General features: G+C 47.4%; 2 protein-coding genes across 6 annotated transcripts in view; both read left to right on the forward strand.

Annotated features, from left to right (window-relative positions):
* Positions 1 to 25: 25 nt before the first annotated feature.
* On the forward strand, positions 26 to 3819 carry trmu (tRNA 5-methylaminomethyl-2-thiouridylate methyltransferase). Its single transcript, XM_027014588.2, has 11 exons — positions 26 to 209; positions 338 to 503; positions 589 to 695; positions 796 to 918; positions 1132 to 1304; positions 1819 to 1872; positions 1971 to 2037; positions 2125 to 2225; positions 2369 to 2513; positions 2815 to 2897; positions 3153 to 3819. The coding sequence occupies exons 1-11, from the start codon at positions 128 to 130 to the stop codon at positions 3303 to 3305; spliced, it is 1254 nt and encodes a 417-aa protein (XP_026870389.2). The 5' UTR covers positions 26 to 127; the 3' UTR covers positions 3306 to 3819.
* An 833-nt stretch (positions 3820 to 4652) lies between these two features.
* The window catches only part of celsr1a (cadherin EGF LAG seven-pass G-type receptor 1a), a 67566-nt gene continuing 44856 nt past the window's right edge, over positions 4653 to 27362 (forward strand). For all 5 annotated transcript variants that reach the window (XM_035528408.1, XM_035528406.1, XM_035528407.1 and 2 more), the window contains exon 1: positions 4653 to 8349. In XM_035528408.1, coding sequence (XP_035384301.1) covers positions 4836 to 8349 — 3514 coding nt within the window. In that variant the 5' untranslated portion in view covers positions 4653 to 4835. The remainder of the gene's footprint in view (positions 8350 to 27362) is intronic.

Here is a 27362-nt window from a genome sequence, read left to right on the forward strand (position 1 = left end):
CTGTGGGACAATATTTTGAGTGGGACTAAAACATGGCGTCGTTCGGCAGTAGAGTGTGACATTTCTATTACTTCGGTACATTATTTTCTTTAATGACCTCTTAGGGAAAAAATCTTATATTAATATAATGGGTGTGGTAAGACATGTCGTGTGCGCTATGTCGGGTGGGGTCGACAGCTCAGTCAGCGCACTTCTACTCAAACGCAGAGGTAAGATATTCATCCTGTTACAGCGCTCCTTCGGAGTGCCTTCCTTCACAATCCAGTCTTTCTCTCCTCGTCTTTTCCTGGAGAGCCGTAATTCCGTCCTTCTCTCCTCGTCTTTCCGTGGGACCTAGGTTACTTCGTCACTGGGGTGTTTATGAAGAACTGGGACTCCCTGGATGAGAAGGGGTCGTGCACGTCGGAAAAGGACTGCGAAGACGCGTATAAAGTGTGCCAGTTGCTGGATATGCCCTTTCACCAGGTCTCCTATGTCAAAGAGTACTGGCATGAAGTGTTTAGGTAGGTAACTTTAGTCATCTCTTGTTGGCAATCCAGAATGCTGCTGCATATGATGCTTTTATGACTATTTTCTCTCTTTTCTAAGTAATCTTCTTGGGGAATACCAGAAGGGCAGAACACCAAATCCAGACATAATGTGCAACAAACACATCAAATTTAAACACTTCTATAATTATGCAATCAATACTTTAGGTAAGTGTTTCATATCTATGTGTCTCATATCTTCTTTTTTTTGTTGTTGTCGTCATTCTTAGTAATGACTTGGAAAAAAGCTGCTCTTGATGTTGCACAGGTGCTGATGCGATGGCAACTGGTCACTATGCAAGGACATCTCTGGAAGATGAGGAGGTTTTTCAGCAGTCACAAACTCCTGCATTACATGCTCTCTTTAGAGATCGCTTTGAGGTTAGAAATGGTGAGTCTCCAGTCTGTGTATTTACCACCATTGGCATGGTAAGAAGTCATGCCTTTTCTTAGCAATCTGCTGTCCTGGCTTTTCCTATTTATTTATTTGTTTTCTTTTTTTTTTTTTCTTTTTTTTTTTTTGTAAGATTGATATGTCATTAACTATTGCCTTGGATTTTCTTAACATATTCTTTTTGGACTGTTTTCTTGATTTGATTTCTAGCTGTGAGGCTGTATCAAGGTGCTGATCGCCTTAAAGACCAAACCTTTTTCCTCAGCCAAATCTCCCAGGATGCATTGCGACAGACCATTTTCCCCCTGGCAGGGCTGACTAAAGATTTTGTGAAGAAGATAGCTGCTGAGGCTGGTTTCCATCACGTCCTGAATAAGAAGGAGGTAGTATTGCCATGTCTTACTCTAACCACCTATTTTATTCAGGACATTGGGTAATTACAAAAACCTCGCCAATGTGGTAAGAGATTGGGCCCCGTATGTCCTGCTTAGTGTTCTTAGCCTTTCTGCTAGTCTTTCTAACCACAGTGTCACTGCTGTGTTAAAATGACCTGCCACCCAATTAATTTCCACTCAGCCGTTGTCCCATGGTGGGAATCTGACCAATGGTTGAGTAGCGGGTAGCTTCCAAATTACGTATGGCGATAGATGAGCAACAGTCCCTGCACGCATAAAATGCACTGATACAATATGTGCAACTAATGAAATGACCAGTGCAACAACATCGGAGGTGTTTTTCAATAAATTGGGTGAGGTGTGTGTAACTTGTGGTTACAAACATTTTAAACAGGAATTTGCAATTCTTTGCATTAGAGAATTTGAGTATTGTGTGTTCCAGAGTAACTTAAATAGGTGTTTTTTTATGCTCAACTTGTCCATGCTTTCTTGTCTCCTTAAGAGCATGGGAATCTGCTTCATTGGCGAGCGACATTTCGAGGACTTCATCCTTGAGGTACGTGCCCCTGTACATGCAGTAGCCTGATGTGGCCTACAGCCATACATATGACATGCTGCAGTGTGGGTTCGAATGTCGCCTTCTCCCTGCGGTAGTACTTGGAGCCCAGACCTGGACATTTCGTCTCCATTGACGATGGGAAGATAATGGGAGAGCATAAAGGTATATGGTGCTCATATAGTGTACTGTGTATATTGCCAGTGGTGCTGTGTGGACCAAGCATGGAGCGGCTTTGTGCTTTCCATGCAGGCTGGTTCACGTTTACCTTGGGGCAGAGGGCAAGGATACCAGGACAAAGAGATGCATGGTTTGTGGTTGATAAAGATATCACAACTGGAGACATCTTTGTTGTAAGTTTTACATCATTAAATCATCATTCGTAGTGCTTTTTATAAAGTTTTTTTTATTGTTTATTTTTCTTGTTGTTGTTTATTTAAAGCCAGATCAATGACATTTTACATAACTGACCGGAAGCTTGGCTCTGCCTTTTTAGGGTCCTACCACCAACCATCCAGCACTGTTACGGGACACTGTGCAGACTGATCGCTTCCACTGGATCACGGAGGAGCCTCCTGCTGAACTGGTCCACACTCAGATGATGGAGTGCCACTTCCGCTTCATACACCAGATGCTGCTGAGTGAGTCACTACCTGTCTTTGCAGGGGAGCGTGGGACTCAGTCACCATCCTCTGGTTTTCCAGAGTTTTTGGTATAGGTGGTGTTCCAGTGAGTTGTTTTAAGGACGGTTGCATACAAATGTCATTTGGTATGTTTCTGTTATTGTCAACAATGTCAAATATGTCTATTAATGTCTGTTTTGGGGCACAGTGTATATATTTAAAATATGTTCCACCAATAACAGTGAGGTGTGTGTGTGTGTGTGTGTGTGTGTGTGTGTGTGTGTGTGTGTGTGTGTGTGTGTGTGTGTGTGTGTGTCAGTGCCATGCACTGTGACCCTAAATCTCGATGGATCAGTCTGGATAACAACAAAAAAACCACTGAGGGCACTGACACCTGGGCAGGTAAACTAAAACTATTACAGAAATTTGTGTTATATAGTGAGTGGATGTGGCATTAAAAGGCAGGGTGTGTAAGTTGTATGAAGAGTTTTCATTTCAATTTCATGAATCAATATTTCCATGTAATACATTTTTTTTTAAGTTTATCAATGTTATTTCTTAATTACAGACTGTTACAATTTAATTTAGGATTTAATCACATGAGTAAAGGGTGCAGTAATGTAGCCGTGATTGGCCTTGGCTGTCTTCACTCTGCAGTTTGCTGTACTGTATAAAGGGGACGAGTGTCTGGGCAGTGGGAAGATTGTTCGGCTGGGCCCCAGTGAGCACACCCTCCGGGGGGTCCGACGTCAGCTGAGCCAGGCACAAGCAGCCAGAGACTTGGAGAGACCACCGGAGCCGGCCAGCTAACAGCTGGACTGCCCCCTAACCAGCGTGCATGCATGCATCAGCCTCTGGGAACATTCTTCTCCATGTGCTCGTTCCTAGTGGTGACTGGCCGTGCAGGTGAAGGGCTAACCCGCAGACTGTGTTCTGGAGATGTTCGTAGGCGAATTCAGAACTCTGGAGGTGACAAAAGAATCACAATAATGCTGACTGGGTGATGTGGAGAGAAACAGGTTTTGACAATATGATGTTGTATTTGTAGCCTGAAAAAGAGTTTTAAGACCATACTAATTCAGTTAATAATTGAAATAATCCAATAAGTAAATATTATACAGGTGATTCTTTAAATGTATTAAAGTGTATTAATTTTTTTACTAAATGATGTAATGAATCTGACATAGAAACAATCTGAGACAAATTTTGCATACTCACTTGCTCAGTTTTAGTGTTTAAAAATGACATTTGATTTGGTTACCTTTTGAGGCCTGTATATCGATATTAGCAGTTCTAAAGTAATAAACGTCATATGGTATATTTATTCCGATTTTATCAACTGAGTATTTTTTTTCTGCAGTTACCCAACCTATTGGATAAAAGCGTGCGGTTCTCCTTCTCTTGGCCACTAGAGGGAGCATGTGGATCAGTTGAGGCCATGAATTCTGCACTAGATTAGCGGAAACTCGAACGCTAAACTATAGAATTAATGAGTGAATGTTGGACAAGATCCCAGACCCCACCCTAGAGAGAGAGATTAAACATCATTTATTTGATTTACTTACTAAGTTTCTTTTTATAAGTTTGTCTTTCCCTCCACCGTTTCACCCTGCAGTATTTAAAGTAAAATGTTATATGCGCTTAATTTGTATTTATTTAATCAGTTGTGGAATATAACCCTTATAATATATTGGAATATAACCACTTATAATAGAAGTGGAAAGTTATATGATCAGTTCAGATCATATAAAGTCATGTACCAAATGTAATGTAACATCAGCAACCGATATTCCAAAGACATAATGGTAAGGGGAAGGAAAAGTTTTCCAACATTTATTATAACAGAAATCTGAATGCCTGCTCTTGTGTTTTAGAAGAGTACTTAAGACACTCTCACCAAGTTTAAGAAAACTCAAACGAACACTTGGAAGAAGGAAAAAACTTCCTATCCCAGATCGCCAAAAGACGTAAATAGAAATGCATAGCACCGATTGAATAACAATGCGCTGACCATTTCCATCAGTTTAGGAGCTGCTACGCGTAACCCCGAGAAACCCCCACCCCCGAGAACGCGCCTCGGGGGGCGAGCGCAGCAGGTTTATGCTAATGACCGGCGGAGGAGGGGAGACGCGCGGAGCCATTTTGTATCCATTTAAAACTTAACGTGGAAAGATGACACTGCGGTCCGTGGGATCCACGACAAGAAGTGGTGTGGGTTTTTTCGGGGGGAATAAAAACTACCATGAAGGATAAAAGAAAGCCAAAGTGTTGGGAGAAGGAGAGCTGAGGACTTTCTTTGGACTTAACTCGCGGGGAAGTGAGGCTGAGGGATTTTAAACCATGGAACTTTGCTGGATCTTGGTGATCCCGCTTCTCAGCGCGCCTTGTGCCGGAGGTTTCGACTTGCACCTTTCGGATACTTTCCACTTGGGAACCGTCTTGGCAAATGTATCTCTCGGCCCGGGCTGGACGTACAAGCTCGACAGGACTTCGACTTCCAAAGCCATTGGGAATATTGTAAAGGTGGACGAGCGAGACGGCGCGGTCCGCCTGGTACGCGAGGTGGACTGTGCGCGCCTCCCGAAGGGTAGCCCGCTGCCCCTTACTTTCAGGATCGCCTCTTCAGCATCGGACACTTTTGTCATCGCGCACTTTAACGTGTTTGTACACGGGCAGGACTGCTTCATCAAGTACAGAAGAAAGAGCGCCGTTAACAAGCCCGATGTTCACGTCCATTACCTGTACGGTTTGGGAGCGACTTCCTGCCTTCCTTCAGGTGTTTTGCTCGTCAGCCTCGCGGACTATTTACCTGCCTTTGCGCGGCATGCCAACGTTTCTGCCTGTTCTTGCACAGCAAAACATCTGAGCGTGTTTCTGCGCGAAAGGAGTTTGTATGTGCAAGGTGCCCGCTGTTTGTCGGGGAAGAGCGACGAGGACACGGTCCTGTGCGCGCTGCGCGACTCGCGCGGCCGCCACCTCTCCGCACGCGTCACGCTGCGTCTCGTGGCACCCTCGCCGGGGGACGTTCGGCGTGGACCTCACGCGTGGAAAAAGCGCGAAGTCAGGAGCGCGAACTCCGCTCCCGTGTTTCAGCTGCCCAATTACCAGGTGTCCGTCCCCGAGAACGAGCCGGCGGGGACGCACGTCATCACACTCAAAGCCACGGACGCCGACGGCGGCGAGGCCGGCCGGGTCGAGTACGGCATGGAGGCGTTGTTCGACAGCAGGTCGAGCGACTTTTTTCGGATAGACCCGCAGACAGGCCACGTCGAGACCGAGCAGCCGCTGGACAGGGAGTTCAAGGACACCCACGTCTTTAAAGTGACGGCGACCGACCACGGCGCCCCGCGGCGCTCCGCCGCGTCCTTCCTCACCGTCACCGTGGGCGACGCGAACGACCACGACCCCGTCTTCGAGCAGAGCGCGTACAGGGTGAGCATCCGCGAGAACGTGGAGGCGGGCTTCGAGGTCCTGACCGTGAGGGCGACGGACGAGGACGCGCCTTCAAACGCCAACATGATCTATAAGATCGTGAGCGGCGACGACGGCGCCAACTCCGTCTTCGAGATCGATTCCCGGCACGGGCTCGTGAAAGTTAAGGTGCGACCGGATAGAGAAGTCACTGCAAAGTACGAACTCATAGTAGAGGCCAATGACCAAGGGAAGGACCCGGGGCCTCGTAGCGCAACGGCCACGGTGCATATAACGGTAGAAGACGAGAACGACAACTACCCTCAGTTCAGTGAGAGAAGGTATGTTGTCCAGGTGCCCGAGAATGTGCCTGTCAACACCAGAGTGGCTCAGGTGGAAGCCACTGACAAAGATGAGGGCAACAATGCCAAAGTTCATTATAGTATAATCAACGGCAATGTGAGGGGTCAGTTCTACATTCACACGCCAACCGGTGAAATTGACGTTATAAATCCACTAGATTATGAAACAAACAGGGATTATAGTTTGCGTATAAAGGCCCAGGATGGAGGCAGACCTCCTCTCATTAATAGCACAGGAATGGTGATTGTGCAAGTGATTGATGTGAATGACAACGCCCCCATGTTTGTAAGTACTCCATTCCAGGCTACTGTTTTGGAGAATGTACCCCTCGGGTACTCGGTGATTCATATTCAGGCTATTGATGCTGATTCTGGTGAAAATGCCCGCTTGGATTACCACCTCATAGAAACTTCCCCTGACTTCCCCTTCACCATCAACAACAGCACAGGCTGGATTACAGTCAGTGCTGAGCTGGACAGAGAAGCCACAGAGTTTTACACCTTTGGCGTGGAAGCTAGAGATAATGGCATCCCCGCGATGTCCTCTTCTGCTAGCGTCAGCATCACGGTGCTGGATGTGAACGACAATGTGCCCACGTTCACCGAGAAGGTTTACTCGCTGAAAATCAACGAGGATGCCCTAGTGGGCACCAGCGTGCTGACGGTGACTGCTGTGGATCGGGACATCAACAGCGTGGTGACCTACCAGATAAGCAGCGGCAACACGCGGAACAGGTTTGCCATCACCAGCCAGAGCGGTGGCGGGCTCATCACCCTGGCCTTGCCGCTGGACTACAAGCAGGAGCGGCAGTATGTTCTGACCATCACGGCGTCGGATGGCACGCGGTACGACACGGCGCAGGTCTTCATCAATGTCACTGATGCCAACACCCACAGGCCTGTGTTCCAGAGTGCCAACTACCAGGTTCTGATCAGCGAGGACAAGCCCATTGGGTCTACTGTGGTTGTCATCAGTGCTACAGACGAGGACACCGGAGAGAACGCGCGCATCACATATATCATGGAGGATAACGTGCCACAGTTCAAGATTGACCCAGACTCAGGAGCCATTACCACACAGATGGAGATTGATTATGAGGACCAGGCTTCGTACACCTTGGCCATCATCGCCCATGACAATGGCATCCCACAAAAGATGGACACCACCTATGTGGAGATCATCGTCGAGGACGCCAACGACAACGCCCCTCAGTTTAGCCAAGAGAAGTACCAGGGTAAGGTGTTCGAGGACGTGTCTCTGTACACCAGTGTGCTCCAGATCTCTGCCTCGGACAGGGACTCCGGCTCCAACGGTAGGGTGAGCTACACCTTCCAGGGCGGCGATGATGGTGAAGGAGACTTCTTCATTGAGCAATACTCGGGTATCATCAGAACCAACCGTAAGCTGGACAGGGAGAACGTTCCAGTCTACAACCTGAGAGCCTTTGCCATAGACAGAGGAAGTCCTCCCCTCAAAGCTGCAGTGGAGGTCCAGGTGTCGGTGCTGGACATCAACGATAATGCCCCGGTGTTTGAGAAAGATGAGCTGTATATCTATGTCAAGGAGAACAGCCCTGCCCACTCTGTGGTGGCCCAGATAACCGCCACAGACCCAGATGAAGGAACCAATGCTCAGATCATGTACCAAATAGTGGAAGGAAATGTACCTGAGGTTTTTGACTTGGACATCTTCACTGGAGACCTCAAAGCACTCATGGATTTGGACTATGAGACGAAGACGGAGTACGTAATAGTAGTGCAGGCCACGTCCGCCCCGCTGGTCAGCAGAGCGACGGTCCACATCCGCCTGGTCGACATCAATGACAACGACCCCGTCCTGCACAACTTTGAGATCATCTTTAACAACTACGTCACCAACAAGTCCAACAGCTTTCCCACAGGCGTCATAGGGAAGGTGCCGGCCCATGACCCGGATGTGTCTGATAAGCTCCAGTACAGCTTTGTGGAAGGGAATGAGTTGAGTCTGCTGATCCTTAACCCAGATACTGGAGAGCTCAAACTGAGCAGGGACCTGGACAATAACAGGCCACTGGAGGCTATCATGAAAGTGGCTGTTTCAGGTAAGAGCCTTTTAGACTCTCGCACTCATACGGCGCAGTGGTAATGCACGATGGTCCAACCAGTATCCACTATAAGGGCAGTAAAGACCCGACTTCATTTCATCTGCTAATGTAGAGGGAGCACTGAATGTGGACTATCCAGTGCAGCTGAAGTAAACGGAGTTAGATGCCAGCTGCTACGAGCTGCTGTCTGCATTCAGTGCTTGCTCCAGGCTATAGAAGAATCCTGTTCTGCTTCTTTTGAGCCATTTTCCAGGATTTATTACGTTGTTATTGTTCTTGTGGGAGATGTTAACAATTCTGCGTAAAAAAAAAAAAAAAAAAGACATTCGTGTCACTTAAAATCAGATGATTCCTGGTATACATTTTATGTTGAAACAATTTAGGTGAGATGCCTTTTTTTCTTTTCCTCCAAGCGCAGACTTTGTTGTGTGAGCGGAACGGGTAAACGTAATGCCGACATTGTCCTTGACCGGCTGGCTAAATTTTAAAGTGAAAAAAAATTAATGTGTACAGGAGTCTCAGCAGTGCTCGGGGTCTGTTTTGGGGGGCAGGGCACAATCCAGCTCTCTTCTCTCACTCTTTCACTCTCTCCCTCTCACACACATTCAAATGTAATTGAGGCTTCAGATCTCAGTGCTTGGTCTCTCTTCTCCTTCAATTTCCCTCCCCTTTTTGTTTCACTCACAAATTTCTCTTCCTGTTCATTTGCAACCTGCATTTTGCGTTGGGTTTCACCCAGCAAGCTCCTCTTGGCCTGACGATTGTGGCTTTATTTTTGACTCTCTGTAGTTGCGACTGCTGCTCTTCTGCTGAGCAGCGGCCATCAGCCAGTATCCCAGGCTGCCTCTGTAGGTCTCTGTGTCCCCTGCACCTCTTCTCTCCATCAGTCTCTCCCTCTATTTTCTCTCTAGAGTGAATTGGAGTGAGAAACAAATCATTTTTCACTCTCGTTAAAGTAATGTATAACATCCCCCCCCTTCACAATGACACAGGCACACCCACAAGTCAAATGGTAACCATTAACACTGGTTATGTGACCTCTTCACCTCTGGCTTATGGAAAAGAGGAAAACCATCAAGGCATTAGCTTAAACAGGCTCTGAACTAGACCTCAGCAGGCTTCTACGGAAATTAAAGCTTTCAGATGATGAATAGGATCCATAAATATGCCATAATCATATGTAGTCAGTAGTCGGTGTAGTCACTGATGTTTGTGCACAGTGTAGTCACTGATGTTTGTTTTTGTTTTTGTGGGGGTTTTTTTGGGGTTGTTTTTTTTTTTAAATCGACTTAAATAATTGTAACACCTAATACTTATGTTCAGATCAGTAGAGAACCATGGAGTTTGGTATATTCAAAAATTATTTTTGAACTCGAAGTGAATGTATAAGTAGACTTTTTAATTTAATAAATTACAAACATTAACAGTAAGAGGAAATCTTTCTCTCACTGCCTCCCCCCGCCCTATCGGATGAGCTTCAGGTAGTTATTTTACCCACCCCAAGAAACATAAGAACTCTGAGATTTCCCCTTCTGATAAAAGTAGGTTAACGCTCTAGTCACAACAAAGGCCCTGCTTCCTTTCAAAAACACAGCAAGGACCACAAACACAGGGCAATGAGGGCTGTGTGTTCTAGCTGTCACCTAATCTCCCTTATCTTGATCAGGCAGGCCTCTTTATCATCTCAGGGGTCTCCTCGTTAACACGGCGTCTCTCGCAGCAGTGCGGAGGCTTGATTTTGGTCCGCTGCCTGACTCCTCCCGTTTGAGCGGATCCACACAGGCGAGAGCCCTCCCGTCCGCACCCGAAAGGCTCAGGAGAGGGGCTTTCAGAGACCAGACCCGTACCCGGGGGGTGAAAAAAAAACGAACACAAAAAAAAACCCCGCAAAAGATCTAAGCTTTGCCAGAGGCCTTCGTGGTGACACAGGGCTGTGTGCGGTGTCCAAAGGAGAAGATGGATGCTAAATCATCTCAACTTGCGCAACCATCAGCCTGCCGCTACACGCAGGCCCATGGAGAGAAGGCAGGCGTCTGCCCCCCAGCCCTGATGGCCGTGTCTGCTGATGGGCTACTCTGGCTGAGTGCTGCGGGACTAGCATAGCTGGGCTTTTTAACGTTACGTGCCCCACTACTTTCAAGTTTATCTCCATTTCAGTTTTTAAAGTTCCAGCTGTCTTAGAAAGGTTTCTGTGCTTGAGTTTCTGATATTTAACAAGGATGTGCAAGTATTTGGCTGGATATGGTAATGCAACCAGTGTTGAAACGTTTTAGTAGAATTGTACTATAGCTGATTTTGGGGAAGACTTGTAGTATGTGACTGATTAAGGCCCAGTCATTAGGAGACGAAAGTAAATTGTAAAGTAAATTGGTCTGAAATGCATATGTTCCTGTGGTGGCAGTTTAGGGGTGTGCGCGGGATAGCTTTTGCATGCTTGTGTCTAATTCAAAAGAGGCAGTCTGTCAGTAGCAGGAGACCGGGAGGCAGGGTGTCAGTAGCAGGAGACCGGGAGGCACTCTGGTCGTAACAAGGCCGTCTTTACTCCAGGTGGAAGGCCGCTTTCTACACACAAACGTTTGCCCTTTGACCCTAAGGGTGGGGTGTGTGGTGTTGGAGCTCTCCCTGTCTCATGCCCCTTTGAGTATTCTTTACTCAGCTGGTTTAGAAAGCTAGTTTAATCCTACTTTCCTTCACTGGCCTAATGTGTGACTAACTGACTTAACACGCCATCATTAGCATTGTTCGTTTGCTCAGCTGCATTATAATGTGTCGTCCTAGTGGTTAGTGGTTCCTTTCTCTCTGTTGATGTTTCAGAACGTAATGTAGTTGGAAGAATCCCATTATGAAAACACGCAGAAATGCACAGCATTCTTAAATGTCATCCCAAAACTGGGATGTCTACCTCTCCCTATACCTGCCTATGGAGTTTGCCTCAAACAACGCGTCTGGGCCTCTGTTGTAGCTGTTAGATTTGTACTTGGCATCTGTGGAAACTGTAGATCACAGTTTCACTTGGTCCTGCCGTGACTGTGCTGTACTTTCTGTCCTGTTATATGCAAACTGTCTCTGCTCTGTAATCTAAGAAACAGATGATCAGATGACGATGTTCAGTGGCATTTGGGTCAAGCTTGGTGTGACTGTGATTACTGAGCTGCATTTCAGTGCCTTTGTTCTTCCGTGCACTGTAATGAGCTGCAGGACTTTGCAGGCCTAAAACACAGCTCCCTTTGTTCTGAGTTATAAGAAATCAGGGGAACCTGAACACCAGCCTGAACGTCAGCACTGAACCTCAACCTGAAAATGAGTTCAACCTAAAATAACAGCAAAAGAGGGCTGTATCACCGCCAGGTGAACAGGAACGGTGTCCAAGTCATGTTTAATCTCGCGGAGTCATTCAGAGGCAAGGTAGAGAGCGGAGGCAGGGGGTGGGGTCTGGGTGGAGGGCCGTGGATGGTGGGCGGAGCCAGGTGAAAATGAGATTCAGATTTGGGGTTGAGTGTGAGACAGTTTGCGCTGAAACATGGGAAGCCATTTTGTTTTACAATCTTCCTCCTCTTGGCATGACTTAGTTTCAGTTTTGCTGTAAATTGACATGCTTAAAAAGTCTGTCAGAATGAGACCGCTTATGTTTTCGTCTGGGTTTTTTTTGTTTTTGTTAACGTTGCAAGATCTCTTCCTCCTGCATGTTCTGCCATAATGTCAGCCTATAAACCTCACCGCCGGGATGTGGTGCTCGTTTGCGTTCTCCTGGGCAAGCGTGAGATACGTTAAAGGCCCTCGAGCTCTCCAGCATCGCTGAGGTTTTGAAATGAACGTGTCGGTAAACCCGTTTCATCCATCCATCTCTTCTGGCACCGCGCTTGGAGGAGTGTGGGGAGTAAATGACAGGCTTGGCTATGGCGTCACTCTGGGAACACTGTCAGCTTCATCCCCGGCCTCGGGCTGCACCCGGCCGTGATGCTCGGAACCAGCCAAGCCATACTGGTGCCCAAAAATATCAAATCTGGTTGAGGATGAGCTATAATTTTCAGCTATGAAATCAGGCCATTTTCTCATCCTCCACCATCAAATTAGAGGCGTTTCTTTCAGTAGAGGTAAAGCCTATATCCACCCATGAAATTGTGAGCTTTTAGTTTAAGTTCCATATGTAGGGTTGTTAATGATGATACATACTGTAAACTTTGTTTGTTTCCTTTTACTGCATCATAACATAATGTTTCAGGATTGTGGACACACCCGCAAACTCACACTAAAGAGTTAGTAGCACTGTCCATTAGTATTAAAAATATCCAATTAGTATTAAATACTAGTGCATTTAATATTGCTTCTGTTCCCACGCTGCCCTGGCTTCTTTTAGCTCACCGCTGCAGTATGTCTGAGTGCTGAAGGTCCCGTGTCAGTAGGTGTGTGTTCTAGGCATTGCGGCCCTCACGTTGGAGACTGCAGCCCTGCCTGTGTCCACCCCGTCCCCTCATCTGTTACCCCCTTCATTTTTGGAGCTCGGACTGTGTCCGACAGGCCAAACACGGTGCGGGACAGTGATTTCACCAGCTGGAATTCAGACGGGGGGACCTGTTAGGTGTAACGTGACACAACGCGCTGCCCCCTCGGCCGTCCCCGTCCTGGCGCTTTCAGAAAGAGGCCTTTGTCCTTCGTGCCGAGGAGCTTAAAAGGCATCCGGATCAGCTAGCAGCCTACAGCGGGGAAGAGCCAGATTACATGCGTATGTCCGTCACCAATGCTGTAAAAATCCTCTTTGCAGAACTCCATGAGACTGGGAGGGTTCTGCGGTCCTACCAAACTCAGTCCCTCAACCACTAGCCTCTTTGCCCTCTTCCTGTTCGGCTGTTCTTACCCGCGTAGGACGGTGCCAACGGATGGTGGAAGCGCATACTGTAGTGGATCTCTCTATTACAATTACGACTTGCTGATGTTCTGGGAAATGTCGTCTCCTAAACCTGGTGTTCGTCAGGGGAAGTTACAGTTTGTTTAATGTCATCGCTGCTCAATCTAAAGTATATTCTTTTAGCTGAAGTAGATTTACAAGGGGAAAAAAAAAAATTCTTAATGGCTCCGTTGCTTGTAATGGCAAAAACATGTCTCTTTCCAGAATGTTAAAATACTAACAGTCTGTGTCATGCTGGCGTGGATCTGGTGTAACCGCTTTGAATGCATGCAAAGCTCATGCCACCCTTTGTCCTGCACTGGTTGTTGTCATAATTCGGATAAGCTTTTGTAAGCCTTAGAAATGTGTTAAGGTTCTGGTTTCCATTTTGAAAAGGTGTATTTTTGACCCTGCAGGCTAAACTCCTCATGTGTAGGCAGCTTAACTGTATTGAATTTGCGCTGCCTTTTAAAGGTGCCCGTTCCTTCCTTTAAGAAGACTCTCTGCCGTCGCTGTTTAAGGGGACTTTCACCTCTTTCTGAGCACTGTTTTGGGACCTCTGTGTATACGTGCACACCCGTCTCGCAACCATGTGTGAAAGAAAAAAAAAAAATCAGGAGTTTGCTCAATCACGGGTGTTGACGACAAAACAACAAACCTACCTCGCAGCCTCTCAGATTACACTCACATATAAGTAGACCTTGTGTCAGGATAACAGCTGAACTTCCTCACACAATAGCATTCTCCATTCTACTCAAAACCCATGTGTTTTGGGAAATAGCTGAAGTGCTACTACCACATTGCCTGGCTCTGGTGGATTTCATCTAATGTACATTAGATTGTCAGCTTGAAGAATTTGAAGTCCTATTTTGTGTGTCTGTGCCTGAGAGAGAGGGAGAGAGAGAATGCATTAGGAATGGTGTCAGTTGCTCTTTTGTTCCTCCAAATGTCTGTGCCCAAGTCCCGGTCACGTCACGTGGACAAGTTGCCAGAGGATCACTAATGGAGTTAAGCAAGCTAAGGGCTTTCTGCTAGCCAGAGGCGACACGCAGCAGGAGGCAGACCAACTCGAAGCCTTCTCCTAGCAGTGTCTCAGCCAGCCCAGCCCTGGTGTACAGGTGCTGTTGGTCCCAGTGGAGCTGTTCCGCTGCTAAGAACTAATGCTAAAGCCCAGCTGGGATACAGCACAGACCCACGCTCTCATCTGCCCTGACCCTCTGGTTTTTATTGGGCTGCGTGTTTGGACTGGGTTACTAGAAATTATTTACTCCATTACTGTGTTCATATGGGAATATGATCTGATCCCGAATATGGTTTTCTAAAGGCATAAAGCATTAAATAATTCAAAATGAATAAATTAAAAACAACTTGTAAACATTTCTTATGTAGTCTTTGGGGAAATTATGTATGGAGTATTTATTAAATATGATATGGAAAAAAAAAATCTGAACATGTCAGAGTTTAGTCTTAAAACCTATAGGTCAGTTCTCTTACATTGCTGAGTAGCACTGGTTTGAACTTTAAAAGAGCATGGAGTTCCTAGGTCGTGACCGGAATGGGAGCGTTTTGACCTTTGCTTTAGGAGGTCAAAATCAGGTCATCCCAGAGCAAATGAGATCTGATCACCAGCAAACCTCAGAATACACACACACACACACACATGCACGCACATAAAATCCCAGGGGGAAAACTGTTCCTCTGGAGACTTTGAAGAATGGGAGTGTGAATTCTTTGATTATAAGCACTTCAGAGATTACCAGGGTACAGCTAGGGTCTTTTCCCCCAAAACATCCTGCGTTCTCCTGCTTAGTGGAACCTTAAAAAGTGCCTTGTTGCATAGTTGGCATTCGTTGTTCATTTCCCACTGTAACCTTAGTCTTTCTATAGTCATTTGGGCTTAAACTTTTGATAGGTCTTTGTTTTAAGGTGGGGTTTTTTTTCTGTTCAAGTAGACATTAGAAATTCACATCTGAATTTATTTATTTATTTTTCTTTATTAAAGTAACTTTGTACCTTTTTTTACAAATTTTTTTCCAAGTCTCTGTGTACACTGAGAGTGCTTAAGAGTTTCTCCACAAGTGCAAACACCTCCACAAAAGACCCAGGGGGTGCGTGGAGAGGTTTGGAGGTTAGAGGTGGAGGGTCTTTTCCATGTCAAAAGAGCTCTTCAGAATGCCAATAGCGTGTGTAGGTTCAGGGTGTAGCGCCCGCTGTTTGCAGGTATCATGGGTAAGGGCGTCCCAGGGGCTGCACCTCGTCTGCGTGTCGGGTCATCTCAGTTCACGGAGCACATCATTGCGGGTGGGGTGGGGTGTTGAGTGTTTTAGAGGTTCCGTATAGGTCTGGTCTTACCGGCCTCGGTTTTGTCTTTGTGTCGGCAGCTCTGTTGGCCAATGTTGGAACTTTTTATTGCTCTGAGAAATGATTCCTGTTTACATAAGAGGAGGTACAGTGTCAGGTTTATGGTGAGGTGTTGTAGTGATTGCTGATATGTCAAGATCTTGGTCAAGATCCAGTTTAAGAAATACAACTTCACAATATGTTGCCTTCATTCTTGTAGCGATGATCGTAAAAACACTGTTTCTGCTGTTGCTAACCAATTGCCCATCTTCAGTGGAAAGAAAGTTCTTTTGAGACTTGCTGTGGCTATTGATCGTTTAGCATCTGCCAGTTGGGTTTAAATGTTTTTGTTTTTGTAATGTCTGAGTTGCAATGCTGCATTTTTCCCTTCCTCTGCGCCCCTACCCTTCAGCCCCTCTTCTCCATACCAGCACCTCCACCATATCAGCTCTAAGCCAGTTGCGCCCAGCATGTCCCTGGGACAGTGAGGTCTGTGATGACAGGAATGAGAGTCTCCACCAGCAATAACATTCACCATACTGGAGCTGCCAACCCAGCAGCTGCCTCCATTCCTGTTAGGAGCATGTTGGAGTTCTTCAAACACACACGTACACACTCACTCACTCACTCACTCACTCACTCACTCACATACATACATACATACATACATACATACATACATACACACACACGTACACACACATACTCACATACATACATACATACATACATACATACATCACACACACACACACGTACACACACATACTCACATACATACATACATCACACACACACACGTACACACACATACTCACATACATACATACATACATACATACACACACACGTACACACACATACTCACATACATACATACATACATACATACATACATACATCACACACACACACATACACACACATATACACGTACACACACATATACACACTCACTCACATATACACACACACGTACACACGCACACACGTACACACACACATCCTTGTGCCAGCTTGTTCCTTGCCCATTTATCACTGTTCTCTTCAGGCTAGAATGAATCATTTCATGGTTCCAAAGTTAACACGATCATCAGAGCTGTCATGACATCAAGCATGTCCTGGAGTCTGATCCATTGTTTCGGTTTGCATGGTTAGTTGCATCACAGAATGCACACGCACAGTGCCTGTTAAACACTGGGTTCAGCTGTGGCTGGATTTTTGCAGAAATGTTTGGCCATTGCTGTTTTTTGTTATCTGATCACCCTTTTGTTTTATCCAGCGTGCTGCCAGGTTTCTTAGTTTTCTGAAACCTCCGTTCTGCCACTTCAGCCCAGCCACACCCCTGGAGTTACCGCACAGAAAAGACTGCTGTGCTGTTAACAGCCACCGATGGGCTTGCTGATCCCGCTCTGCAGGACTCCACTACTTTCACAGCCAGCTGGAACGCCAAAACACCTTTGTGTGTCAAACCCTGGCGTTCGACGCTAGCAGGTTTCCCACACACCAGAGGTGTAGTACAGCCAGAACGAAACGAGTCCATACGCTTAATGAGACCTGTCCCGGGCTGGTGCTGCTGGTTGACTGGGTGGGGCGGGTGGGGCGTGGGCCTCGCAGGCTGCCAGGTCTGTGCATACGGTGGCGGCGGCAGAGTTTGGCTGCTGCGCTCCTGGCACGCTGTCCGACGAAGTGCAAATGTAGCTGCTGTTATTACAGCGATGACAGTGCTGCGCTGGCATGTGTGGCATGGGTGCGTTGCAGGATTCATGTAAGCTGAGCTCCCTCGCTTTTATTCATCTTTTCTTTTCTTTTTTTCTCTTTCTCTTTGAGCATGAGAGGACAAGGGACTTGCTCTCCTTTATTCACTCTCCCTCTCTCTCTCTCTCTCTCTCTCTTTCTCTCCCTCTCTCCCTCTCCTCCTAAGAGGGGGTCATTGGGTCATTGCCTCTCCCACTCTCTGGGCCTTTTGGAGGGGTAGCGATATCGCCATGGTGATCGCAAGCCCTTCTCCCAGCCGCTATAGCGACGGCTCTCAGGCGGTGGCGAGGGGGCCAGGGGCCATTGTGCTCTTCCCGGTTGCCCTTTGATCGTGAGCCCTCCAGGGGTCTGCGTGCTGCTCCGCTGCACAGTGCAGGACAGAAGGCACAGCAACAGCCCTCCTGCTTTGTTCTGCTTTTATTTGTCTATGCGTTTGTTTATGTTTTTCACTGCGTGAGTGTAAGGCTTTCTTCAGCATCGCAGCAGACAAACCGTATGCTCTCCTGCCAGATGTCTGGGGGGCAAAGGCTACTTTTACCGAGCGTCTTATTTGCATCCAACGGAAAGGGGATCGTGTTTTCAAGGCTATCCTCCACTGTTCTCAGCCACTGTAATACCGCAACCAAATGCCAGCGATCACGCGGCACGCGGCTGTTCCGAGCCGGCTTTCTCGCGCGGGAGAGGAGAGGCCGCGCTGTCAGAGAGGCCCAGGCTGTAGGCGTGCTGTGCGAGGATGGGAGTGTGTGGGGGAGAGCTTGGTCTCCGCGGTGCAGATCAGAGGACAAATCCAGGAGCTGAACAGCCTACTGAGAGCATGCAGGAGCTGTTGAGCTGTGACTGCCCAGGCTCCCTGATCACCAGATCCATCCATGCAGGCCCTCAGCCTGGGCCAGCCACACTGGCTTCTACAGTGGTCATGGGCACATCTGGTTTGTGCTTATCTCATAGCAAGAGAAAGTAATTTGGGAATGTGTTTAGCACAGCCCAGTTAAAAGAGAGTTTGGGCTCTTCTTCAAAGACACCCATCCATGTATCTCTCCTTGCTTGTGAGTGCCAACTGTATCAGTGTCAATGTCATTAGATCTCTCTCTCCTCTCTCACAAATGCACACACACACACACACACACACACACACACTCACCCCTTCTCTTTCTGTGGAAGCAGGGCAGTGTCTGGTTGCAGTCATTGTTCACCCTGGTTACTGATAAACAGGCATCTTAGTTACCAGCCCCTGGATGATTGGCTCTTTTCAAAAAAATAAAAAGAGGGGGGGGGGGGGGGAAGGGGGTGGGTGGGGGCAGTTGCCGAGGTAACGCAGGGACTTGTGCAAATTTGAAAAAGAGAACCAGGCCCATCATGAGGGGGTGTGGAAGCAGTTTTACAGCCATTACAAATGGTCAGAGATGGCTTGAGCTCGCAGCAAGCTCGATTTGTTACTAGGCAGTAAGTTCCACTCCCCCAAAATTCCCTCTATAAACATTTAAAGAGGGGCCAGGACAAGCCCATGACTGATTATGAAGTTTCATTCATCACTGAGCATGTTATTACAACTCACCCGATCTGGTGATTTTTATGCAATATAGTGTCGTGGTCCATGATCATCTAATATACTTCAGTATAAGTGTACAGGTTTTCTGTATTCTGGAATACTTGGATTGGCACAGTTTGTGATTGTCAGCAGTTTGTCCATAACAGTGTGACTCTGAAATGCCACAGTAGGTCTCACATTCCCTACGAACCGTTGGCTGTCATTCTGACCATGAAACCGAAGGAATTGTGAACAAATGAGTGCTTCTCACAGTGCGGCCGTGATTGCGCTGATTAGTCATGGTGAAACTCAACCGTTCCCTTTCTCTTTTCTCACCCCACACTTTTCTGCTGCGAGCGTTTCCTCCAGGATGTGCAGCGGCTAACGAGTCGCTAATAACTCCGGCCCACTTAAACCCGTCAGGTGACGTGGAAGGCCAGTAATTGGACCCGGCACTCGTGCTGAATTATGACCCCTGTGCGCACACACCACCCACTCCAACAGCACTCGCAGCCTCAATCGAAGCAATGCAAATTTGTATGCCAGTTCATTATTTATAATGTTGCGCTCTTTGAGGCATCCAGGTACCCCTCAGTTTGGGTATATCTGAGCTCTTGGCCTCCCGAAACGGTGCCGAGGTCATTTAAAGTGGCAGATGCGCCTGGAGTTCCTCCGAGCGGTTTTTGATGTTTTAATTGAGTTTTGGCTGGAGCGGCAGCCCCCCCCCCCTTGGCTCCGTTCCTCCCTCCCACCATGTGCCATAAACCCCAGTACCCCCAAGATCCACTTCTGCTAGGTTCCCTGTTTTACTGCCCCACCAAGAAGAGAACAAAGGCGTCTCAGGCTAGTACTTTTCACCGGGCCGTGGATTGGGGGCGCGGAGGGGCCAATCAAACCCATTAGAGGCTGCATGGGGCTGTCTAGGTGCTTTCTGTTCGTCCCCTCCTCTGGAAGAACAGGTCCGGGAGAACGGGCCCGCCCGGAGCGCCACGCTCTCCGCCCATGCCTCCGTGCACATGTGCTTTATGTTTGCAGGCTTTTACTGGGACGGACGCGTGCTTTTAGGGGAAGGGGGCTGTGGTTAATTAAAACGAAAGGTAGTGGGCGTGCTCATGAGTAGAGGGCTCAGTTCCACCATGAAGAGTGATTTGTGAGGCTCACAAATCAAAATTTGTGAGGGAAGGGGTGCGGGCTTGGAGTTACTCAGCGGAGATTAAAGCTTAATTCAGAAACGTTTTAGAATGTGCCACTACTACAGAGTAATTTAGCCCAAAGCTGTGTTTGACACAAACACATCCATAATTTCTTGTTGCTCAGTCAGTGTGTGGTTGAGCAGGAAGACAAGTATTTGCACTTGGTTTTGTTTAAAGCTCGAGCAGGCCTGAACCCTATTGCAGGCCTAGCAGCGCTTGCTTATGAGTGTTTAAGGTTAGCAGCTAATTGAGGTGGTAGGCATTTTGGGGGTAAAGATGAAGTGAGTTTTTGTTTTGCTGAGATACAGAGCATCAGTTGCTGCACTTTCATATGGAAACAGCAACCAGCTCAGAATGGTTTTTGACCCACCAGGAGTCACTTTGAAGTGTGAGTGTGAAAGCAAGGGGCACAGCCTTACTTTGTCACTCACTCTGGGGTGTGTGTGTGCGTGTGCGTTGGGGGTGTTAAGCCCCTGCTGCATTCACACTAACACCGACGATTGAGGTGGCAAACCAGTGAGAAGAGAACTTTATGCTCCATTGGCCTGCTTGCACGCTGACCCATGACTAGTGCCTTGGGACAACCTTCACCCTTATGACTGAAATCACCAAACTGGTTTGAGATCAGCTTCCACCAGCAGGCACTCAGCCATGAGCAGAGTCTGGCGCTAACCTTCTTTATCATTGTCATCCCTCTGGGGGGAGGAGAGGAATTCCATTCAGCTTTAATACCTTTCCCCCTCCTTTGGTCCTTTCTTCATATGGTGGCCTCTGTAAGAGAGAGTGTAAATCACTCTGGCCTTCTGCATGCCTGAGGAAGAAAGAGTGCTGCACTCCAGAAAGATCTCATAAGAATAAGAGACAAATTCTTTGTTTTTAAGATGAATTGCTACCACAGTGCGCACAAGTCTCGGGGCCGTGGAAATCTCGTGGACACGTGAAGCCCGCCTGCGTTAGCACACGCTGAGTCCAACCCATGTGGGAGCAGCGTCGCAACAAAGACACACAAATTGGGCTGGAGCACTGGGCGTGGCCCAGAGTGACAGGACAGAACCGCTCCGCAGTTAACACCATTTACAACCGTCAGCCATTTCAAGTGTTTAATGATTTACAGTATAAAAAGTCCCATCTACCAAGTCAGGTATCATTTTACGAGAGCTTTCAGGGTGGTGGTAAAAGTGAGAGCTACCAGACCCACACTTGCGCAGCTCTTTGTCTGGCCTGCTCTAAGCTCCATTGTCAGTGTGAGGTGGTGTGTTAAAAGGGGCAAGTGGGTCGTGTCAGTGGTACGCTAGAAAAGCCTTCCACACCTGACCTCCAGCACATCCACTGTCTGCCTCTGTTCCTGTGGAGAAGAGGGCCTCGGAAGTCCCCCTGCTACTCCTCCCACACCTGGTCAGTGCCGGTTTCCATGCCTCGGAGAGCATAGCTGGAACAAAGGCGCATGTTTGTGCAGCGGGAGAGTTAGCCAGGAGCCTGTCGGTGTGTGGAGAGAGGCCCGCAGGTAGACGCTGGAGAGCAGCCCAGCCCCAGGCAGCTGCCTCCAGCCCCACCCCGTCCCCCTAACAGGTGGGAGCGTCTTCACAGGAACATGCTGCAGCAAGGTTTGAGACTGTTTGAGGATAAGGTTATTAACGAGATTCATCACAACTGAGGTTGTTAATGGGGCCCATGTTCTAGTGCTGTCAGAGAAGAGAGATTGGAAAGGAAGTGGTGTGCGTTGTCGCTGTGAATGCTACAGCCATTACGGGTTCTGATGGACTCCAGAGGTAAACAGATGTGGGCTGCGTGGGAGGTCTGCTGCACTTTTGCCTGCTCTGCAGCCAGAGTGCAGCCACTCCTAGGACCTTGTTCCTCTGTAAGGAGAAAGATAAACTGATGGAGGATCAGTCTTTGCATGCTTAAGAGGTCACTGATGCCAGCTTATAATGTTGCCTTGCTTATTAGTTATGGACTCTTCACTCAGGAATATGACTGGTTTTATACTTTGTCTGAACCATTAAGAGGAAGGGGGTACATTGATAGATGCCAAACTCTTAGCATGACCCATCTGAGTCTTCACTCATCTTAAGGTTTCTTCCTCATATCGTCTCTTTTTTTCCCCCTTGCCAGTCACCATTAACTTGCTTGTTAAATTGAACTAATGCTGGAGGAAAAAAAATGGCAAAGCGTGTCTTAACTTTACTCAGCACCGTTCAGATCCGTGTAGGCAGTTAAGAGAGAGAACACTGATTCTTATCTGTCCACCTTAGTCACTTTGTTTTAATCTCTGATTCACAGCGTGCCAGCTCTTAAATTCTCCGAGATGGAAGCATTGGAATTGGCCTTGACAGATGCTGTTGTTTGCATAGTTCCGGTGTTGTTTTGATTTGATCGGGTGCTCCACGAGACCTTCTGTTGTGCCGACGCGCCAACGTATCACCCAGAGCTATCTCTGCATCACTGCATGCCTGCCTTTTTCCTGCGTCACGTCTCAACCGCTACTCTAGACATATGCGAACATGAGTATGAATGTGGGTGTGGATGAATTAGAAAGTCCAGCTCATCATGACTGTTGTGCTCTAAAGAGTCCATGCATATTTGACAGAGGGAAGAAATGTGGATTTACACATGACAGAGCACATGTCTTCAAGGCAGATACCCGCCGATAGGAGTTGGTTTAACTGAGCTGGATTAACTGAGTTGTCTAGTCATAGGCAGCAGGCTGTCCTCTGGATCTAGAGAATGAGTCAGAGCCTTGGCTGGTGAGTATTCCTCAACCCCCCCAACCTAAGCCTGGGAAATGAATTTCAGCAGCAAATGTGGTTGAGAGGCAGCCCCCAGGGGCTAAGCTTTCTTCTTCATCTTAGTTCTGTCTGTGCGACATTGGCTACTGGCACCATGCCAAATCGACCGATGAGAGATTGTGTGTCACACCATCAGACATACGGTTGCCTTGACTACTGCTCTCTCTCCTGGAATGAGGTCTTAATGACCACTCATGTTGTTTTATGGTCCAAAACTCCTGGTCAAGAGAGAGTGCGGGTCCGTTTGGCACTGATCCGATGGCAGAACCTGGATGAGCTGACCTGTGACCTGGTAATGCAGGATGTTGAGCTGCAACTCAAATATCACCCTCAAAGCAGCTTCATGTTACTCACTAAGTGGATTTCAGCTGTGGAAGTCAATTACTGGCTGAGAGTGCTTCTTGTTTAACATGCTACACATTTACTAGCATAAAACAGCCTGGAAACTCTGTAGCTGCTCTAAAAACGTAGGTGTGCTTTGGAAGGCACTTATCAGCTTGTCCCATAATCCTTCAGCAGATAAACATCATACAAGACTAGTTGTAAAGCTCCGGCCAATTTAATACACAACGGCCATGGCACTTGCCCTTGGCTCGTTGGAGTGAGGAGGGGAAGACGGAGGCTCCAATCTTCCGCAACCTTAGCCCAGGTAGCATAATGAGCAAGACCAGGCTTTCTATCACAGTCTAGTATCTCCTGTCCTGTGGAACAGCTGAGTGAGCACAGCTATCTACTAGATGGTGGACAATAGCCCAGAGAGAAACGGAGTAACTGCAGTCCATCTAGAACTAATCAAACTGTTAGTGTCCTCTGAGTGGACCCATTAAGCTATGTCTCCTTTTCCAACAGTGCCTCTTTTCTTCTCTTGTGTTTAGGACGGGCCAGCTCAGCCTCCTTTGGTAACTGAACAGGAGCAGGTATTCGATGGAACTCAGTTTGCTTGACTACACTTGCATTTGCAGTGAGGACAAACTGAGACTTCCTGTCGAGAGCACAGTGATCTCACTTGTTAGCACGCGTGTCTTGCCTGTAATGTGCCATTCTTTTATTTTAATGCTTGTTTGAATAGCTGATTGCGATTCCATCCTTAAATCCTGAAGACATACCTCTTAAAACTCTCCTGGGATTTGTTGGGACTGCTGAAAAGCCACTTCATTCTGCATGGCACCATCCAACTTTATGAATTACACCTTATTAACAAAGAACTGAATCCAGTTGGTCAACATGGGCCTTACACCACATTGTGATCTACCTGCGGTACACAGTTAGATCAAATACCAATGAACACAATCAGCCAGCAGAGTAGAACATATAGCATTGGCCTAGAACAGACTAGGAGCAATTGTTTCTGGGCACTTTAGTATCTGGCGATTCCTTGTACTTCATAGCTGATCCCAGTGCCGGAAGGTTCCCCCTTCTCACCTGTTCAGGACACTATCCACCCCCTCACCTTCAAGGGCTAAACGCCCCTGCCCACCTCCACATTGCATGTCTGTTCTGTGAGGCTGTGGCCGTCTTAGCATGCCAGGCCCTGTAATATTTCACTGGGACTGGGAGAGGAATGGGCAGAGGCACCCCGGACCCCAACCTCAGCTCAGCTGTTGGAGGCAGGGTTTGGTCTTGCTGGCTGCATTAGAGAGCTGCCGCTCCCCGTCTGTACTCCTCCAGGCCTCCTAATGAGAGGTGGGTCCAAGTCCGCTTTAAAAGACGTCTAATAAGTCAAGTACCCTCTTCAGCACCAAAGCCTGTTCATGGGCCACGGGGACATCTGCTCTCTGTCTGGACTCAGTTGCTCGCTCTCTCACCTTCCTGGTATACCAGTGTACCTATGGCCCCTTCTCTGGGCTGGGTTACACCGAGGCCAGAGCTGCCCTCGGCTCTTTGATGTGCAAACGGAGACAGACAGTAAAACCTGAGAACAGATATATCGGGGAGATGAGCAGCGCTTTCACTGAGCATTTCCAGATACACCGCTGCCAACACACAGCCCCTTCCTACACACCGCACGCCCCGCTCTGCAACGGGGGAGATAAAAAGAGAGGGAGGGAGAGAGAAGGAAATGGAAGAGAGTTAGTGAAAGCAGAAGAGACTGAGAAAGGAAAAGAGAAACTTGGAGAAAATGTGGAGAGAAACAAACGGAGGGTACAGTGAGAGTCACCCATCTGTGCCACTTCGGGACAGGCAGAGGTGCCGATGATGTCGGCGAGGTGTAATCTCATTCCACGCATTCATTAAGAGCGTGGGCCCATCTGGCCGTCTGCACTACCCAGCTCATGTCACGCTGCCTCAGTCCCTGGAGTGAATTCCATGCAGCCCTGGGATGAAAAGCGTGTCTGCATGTGTGTGGTGATGTGTGCCTGTCCATGAACTGTGTAGGACCCCCAACATGCTTTTTTGGACTCCTTATTTTCTTATGGGTATTCAGAGATGGGGATTATTCACTCACACTCACTAAGCTTTTGGGAGCAGACGTTTTTTTCGTGTCTTTTCTTCACGGTGTGTATTGCCCTGTGGAAGGTTAGTGAGTCATATTTTGCGAGCCACTCAGACTTCACCGTGTTTTTATCTCTGTGCCTATGTTTTTTACTCACATACTTGGGGTTAATCATTGACACACCAGCATGTTTTTTAGTTAAAAAGCCACCAGCTCTGGACAAAGTTCCCATACAGGACCACCTGAGAAGCATTTAAACGCTCTGTTTCTATGGCAATCGGAATTCTGCTCCTCCTTTCCGTCTCGACAATTGTCTGGGCAGGCCTGCAGACAGAGAAGCTGGAAACCTGCTGATTGGTCTTCATTATTCTTAATAGCAAGGCGTACTGCACATGGATGCTGGAAACCGATCCTGCACATATGACACATTACGCCTTTTGAATCCTGTCCAGCGTGTTTTCTGTCTTGTCCAAATGTTTAATATATCTGGTATACAGTGTTCGTGGACAGCATGCTTCATCTTGCTGTTTATACTATACTGACAGTGCTGAATCGTAAATTCTGTTCCAGTGTCACAGAATACAGTTGTTCGGATTAATAGCAGACCCACGGGTGCTGTTGCCGACACGTGAGGCACCTTTCACGTGCACAGAGTTGGCCCAAATCAACATTTTACTTAAACCACTACAAGACCACTGTAATCTGAAACATTTTGTGCATTTTCTTTCTGCTTAATGGTAGTTTGTTGACGCACTGCCATCTAGACCTCTATGAGAAAACACTGGAAGGTAATTTCCCCCGCTGGCCCATGCAGGATGTGTCTGAGGTCTGTGGGTGTAGTTACAGGATCCCAGCTAGTTGTTGGCACGCAGTGTGAGACAATCCCTCATCATATTGGACTGAAAATTGCAGAGCAAATGAGATGTGCTCACTATGTATGTGAGTGCATATGAGAGAGAGAGAGAGAGAGAGAGAGAGAGAGAGAGAGAGAGAGAGAGAGAGAGAGATGGAGACAGGGACACCTTTTGTATTTACCTCACCTGAATAAAACAGGTCAGTTGGTGGTGTAAAAATGGGAGGGATTAGCAGACACATCTCTGTAATGCTATTGGCTAGGAGCAAGCCCCTTTGTTCATGTGTTTTGATTTAAACAGCCCGTAGCTCAGGAGAGGGCGGGCTCAGCGACTTGGACTACGTGCTTATTGCCACCAACTCTGCCTCCCATTGGTTCCTGTGGGCTTTTACGGCACTACTTACATCGACTGTTAGTGATTTTGTCAAGTCACTTAACAACTTGTTTTGAAGGTCTGTGCCTGGGTGGTGTCATGCTATGACAGGACATGATTGATTTGCCTACAGATTGAAGACTATACCCGCGGGATTTTTTTTGTTCTGATTTTAGGTTGGGATAGACTCTTGGCCTTAACCGAGTAAGGCATGTATCGTCTTGTCTCAAGGGAGTAATTTGTTAGCATGAGCACCCAAGAGGTCCAAATTCTGTAACCCAAATTAAAACTGTTTGCTTATGTAGACGGGAGCTGTTTAAATTTTTTTTATCCTTACTGTTTAGTGGAGGCCGTGATGGTGGTATGCCTACAACGTGGTGAAGACCCCGTCCTATCCAGCCTCGAGGCTCGCTAAGGGGAGGGGCCACAGAGAGCCGTGCGGGGCATATTGCTGACTCAGCAACCTGCAGCTGGCTTATCAACCCTGCCCAGCCACATGCCGAACACCAGTGCTACACAACAATCTGCCATTTCCACACACACGCAGACAAATGCATGTACATTCACCCTGACTGACCCTGACTGTGATTCACTGTGCTTTGAAAACAGATATATCATTATAATATATTATTGCTTGATAATATATATAGTTAGTACAGTATATTATAATAAATTCATTAAGATAATACTGATAAATTGCAGGCATTACTTAGATTAAGTGGTGTTTAAGCCTTTTTTATGGTCCTGATTATGACATTAGAAAGTGGAACAAACTTCAGTGTGGCGACAGGGTGTGTGCAGCTGTGTGGAGCATGTCTGCTCTCTGCTGCATTCCTCTAACTTTCCGATGTCCTCTCGGG

This window comes from Electrophorus electricus, chromosome 7 (genome assembly GCF_013358815.1).
Source record: "Electrophorus electricus isolate fEleEle1 chromosome 7, fEleEle1.pri, whole genome shotgun sequence".
Taxonomy (NCBI): Eukaryota; Metazoa; Chordata; class Actinopteri; order Gymnotiformes; family Gymnotidae; genus Electrophorus; species Electrophorus electricus.

Excerpts from the sequence above, each read along its gene's own strand:
- trmu (XM_027014588.2), top strand. The coding sequence starts at position 128 with ATGGGTGTGGTAAGACATGTCGTGTGCGCTATGTCGGGTGGGGTCGAC. Across the intron at positions 2,038-2,124 it reads GATAATGGGAGAGCATAAAG|GCTGGTTCACGTTTACCTTG; the intron begins GTATATGGTGCT and ends CTTTCCATGCAG. Across the intron at positions 2,514-2,814 it reads CATACACCAGATGCTGCTGA|TGCCATGCACTGTGACCCTA; the intron begins GTGAGTCACTAC and ends TGTGTGTGTCAG.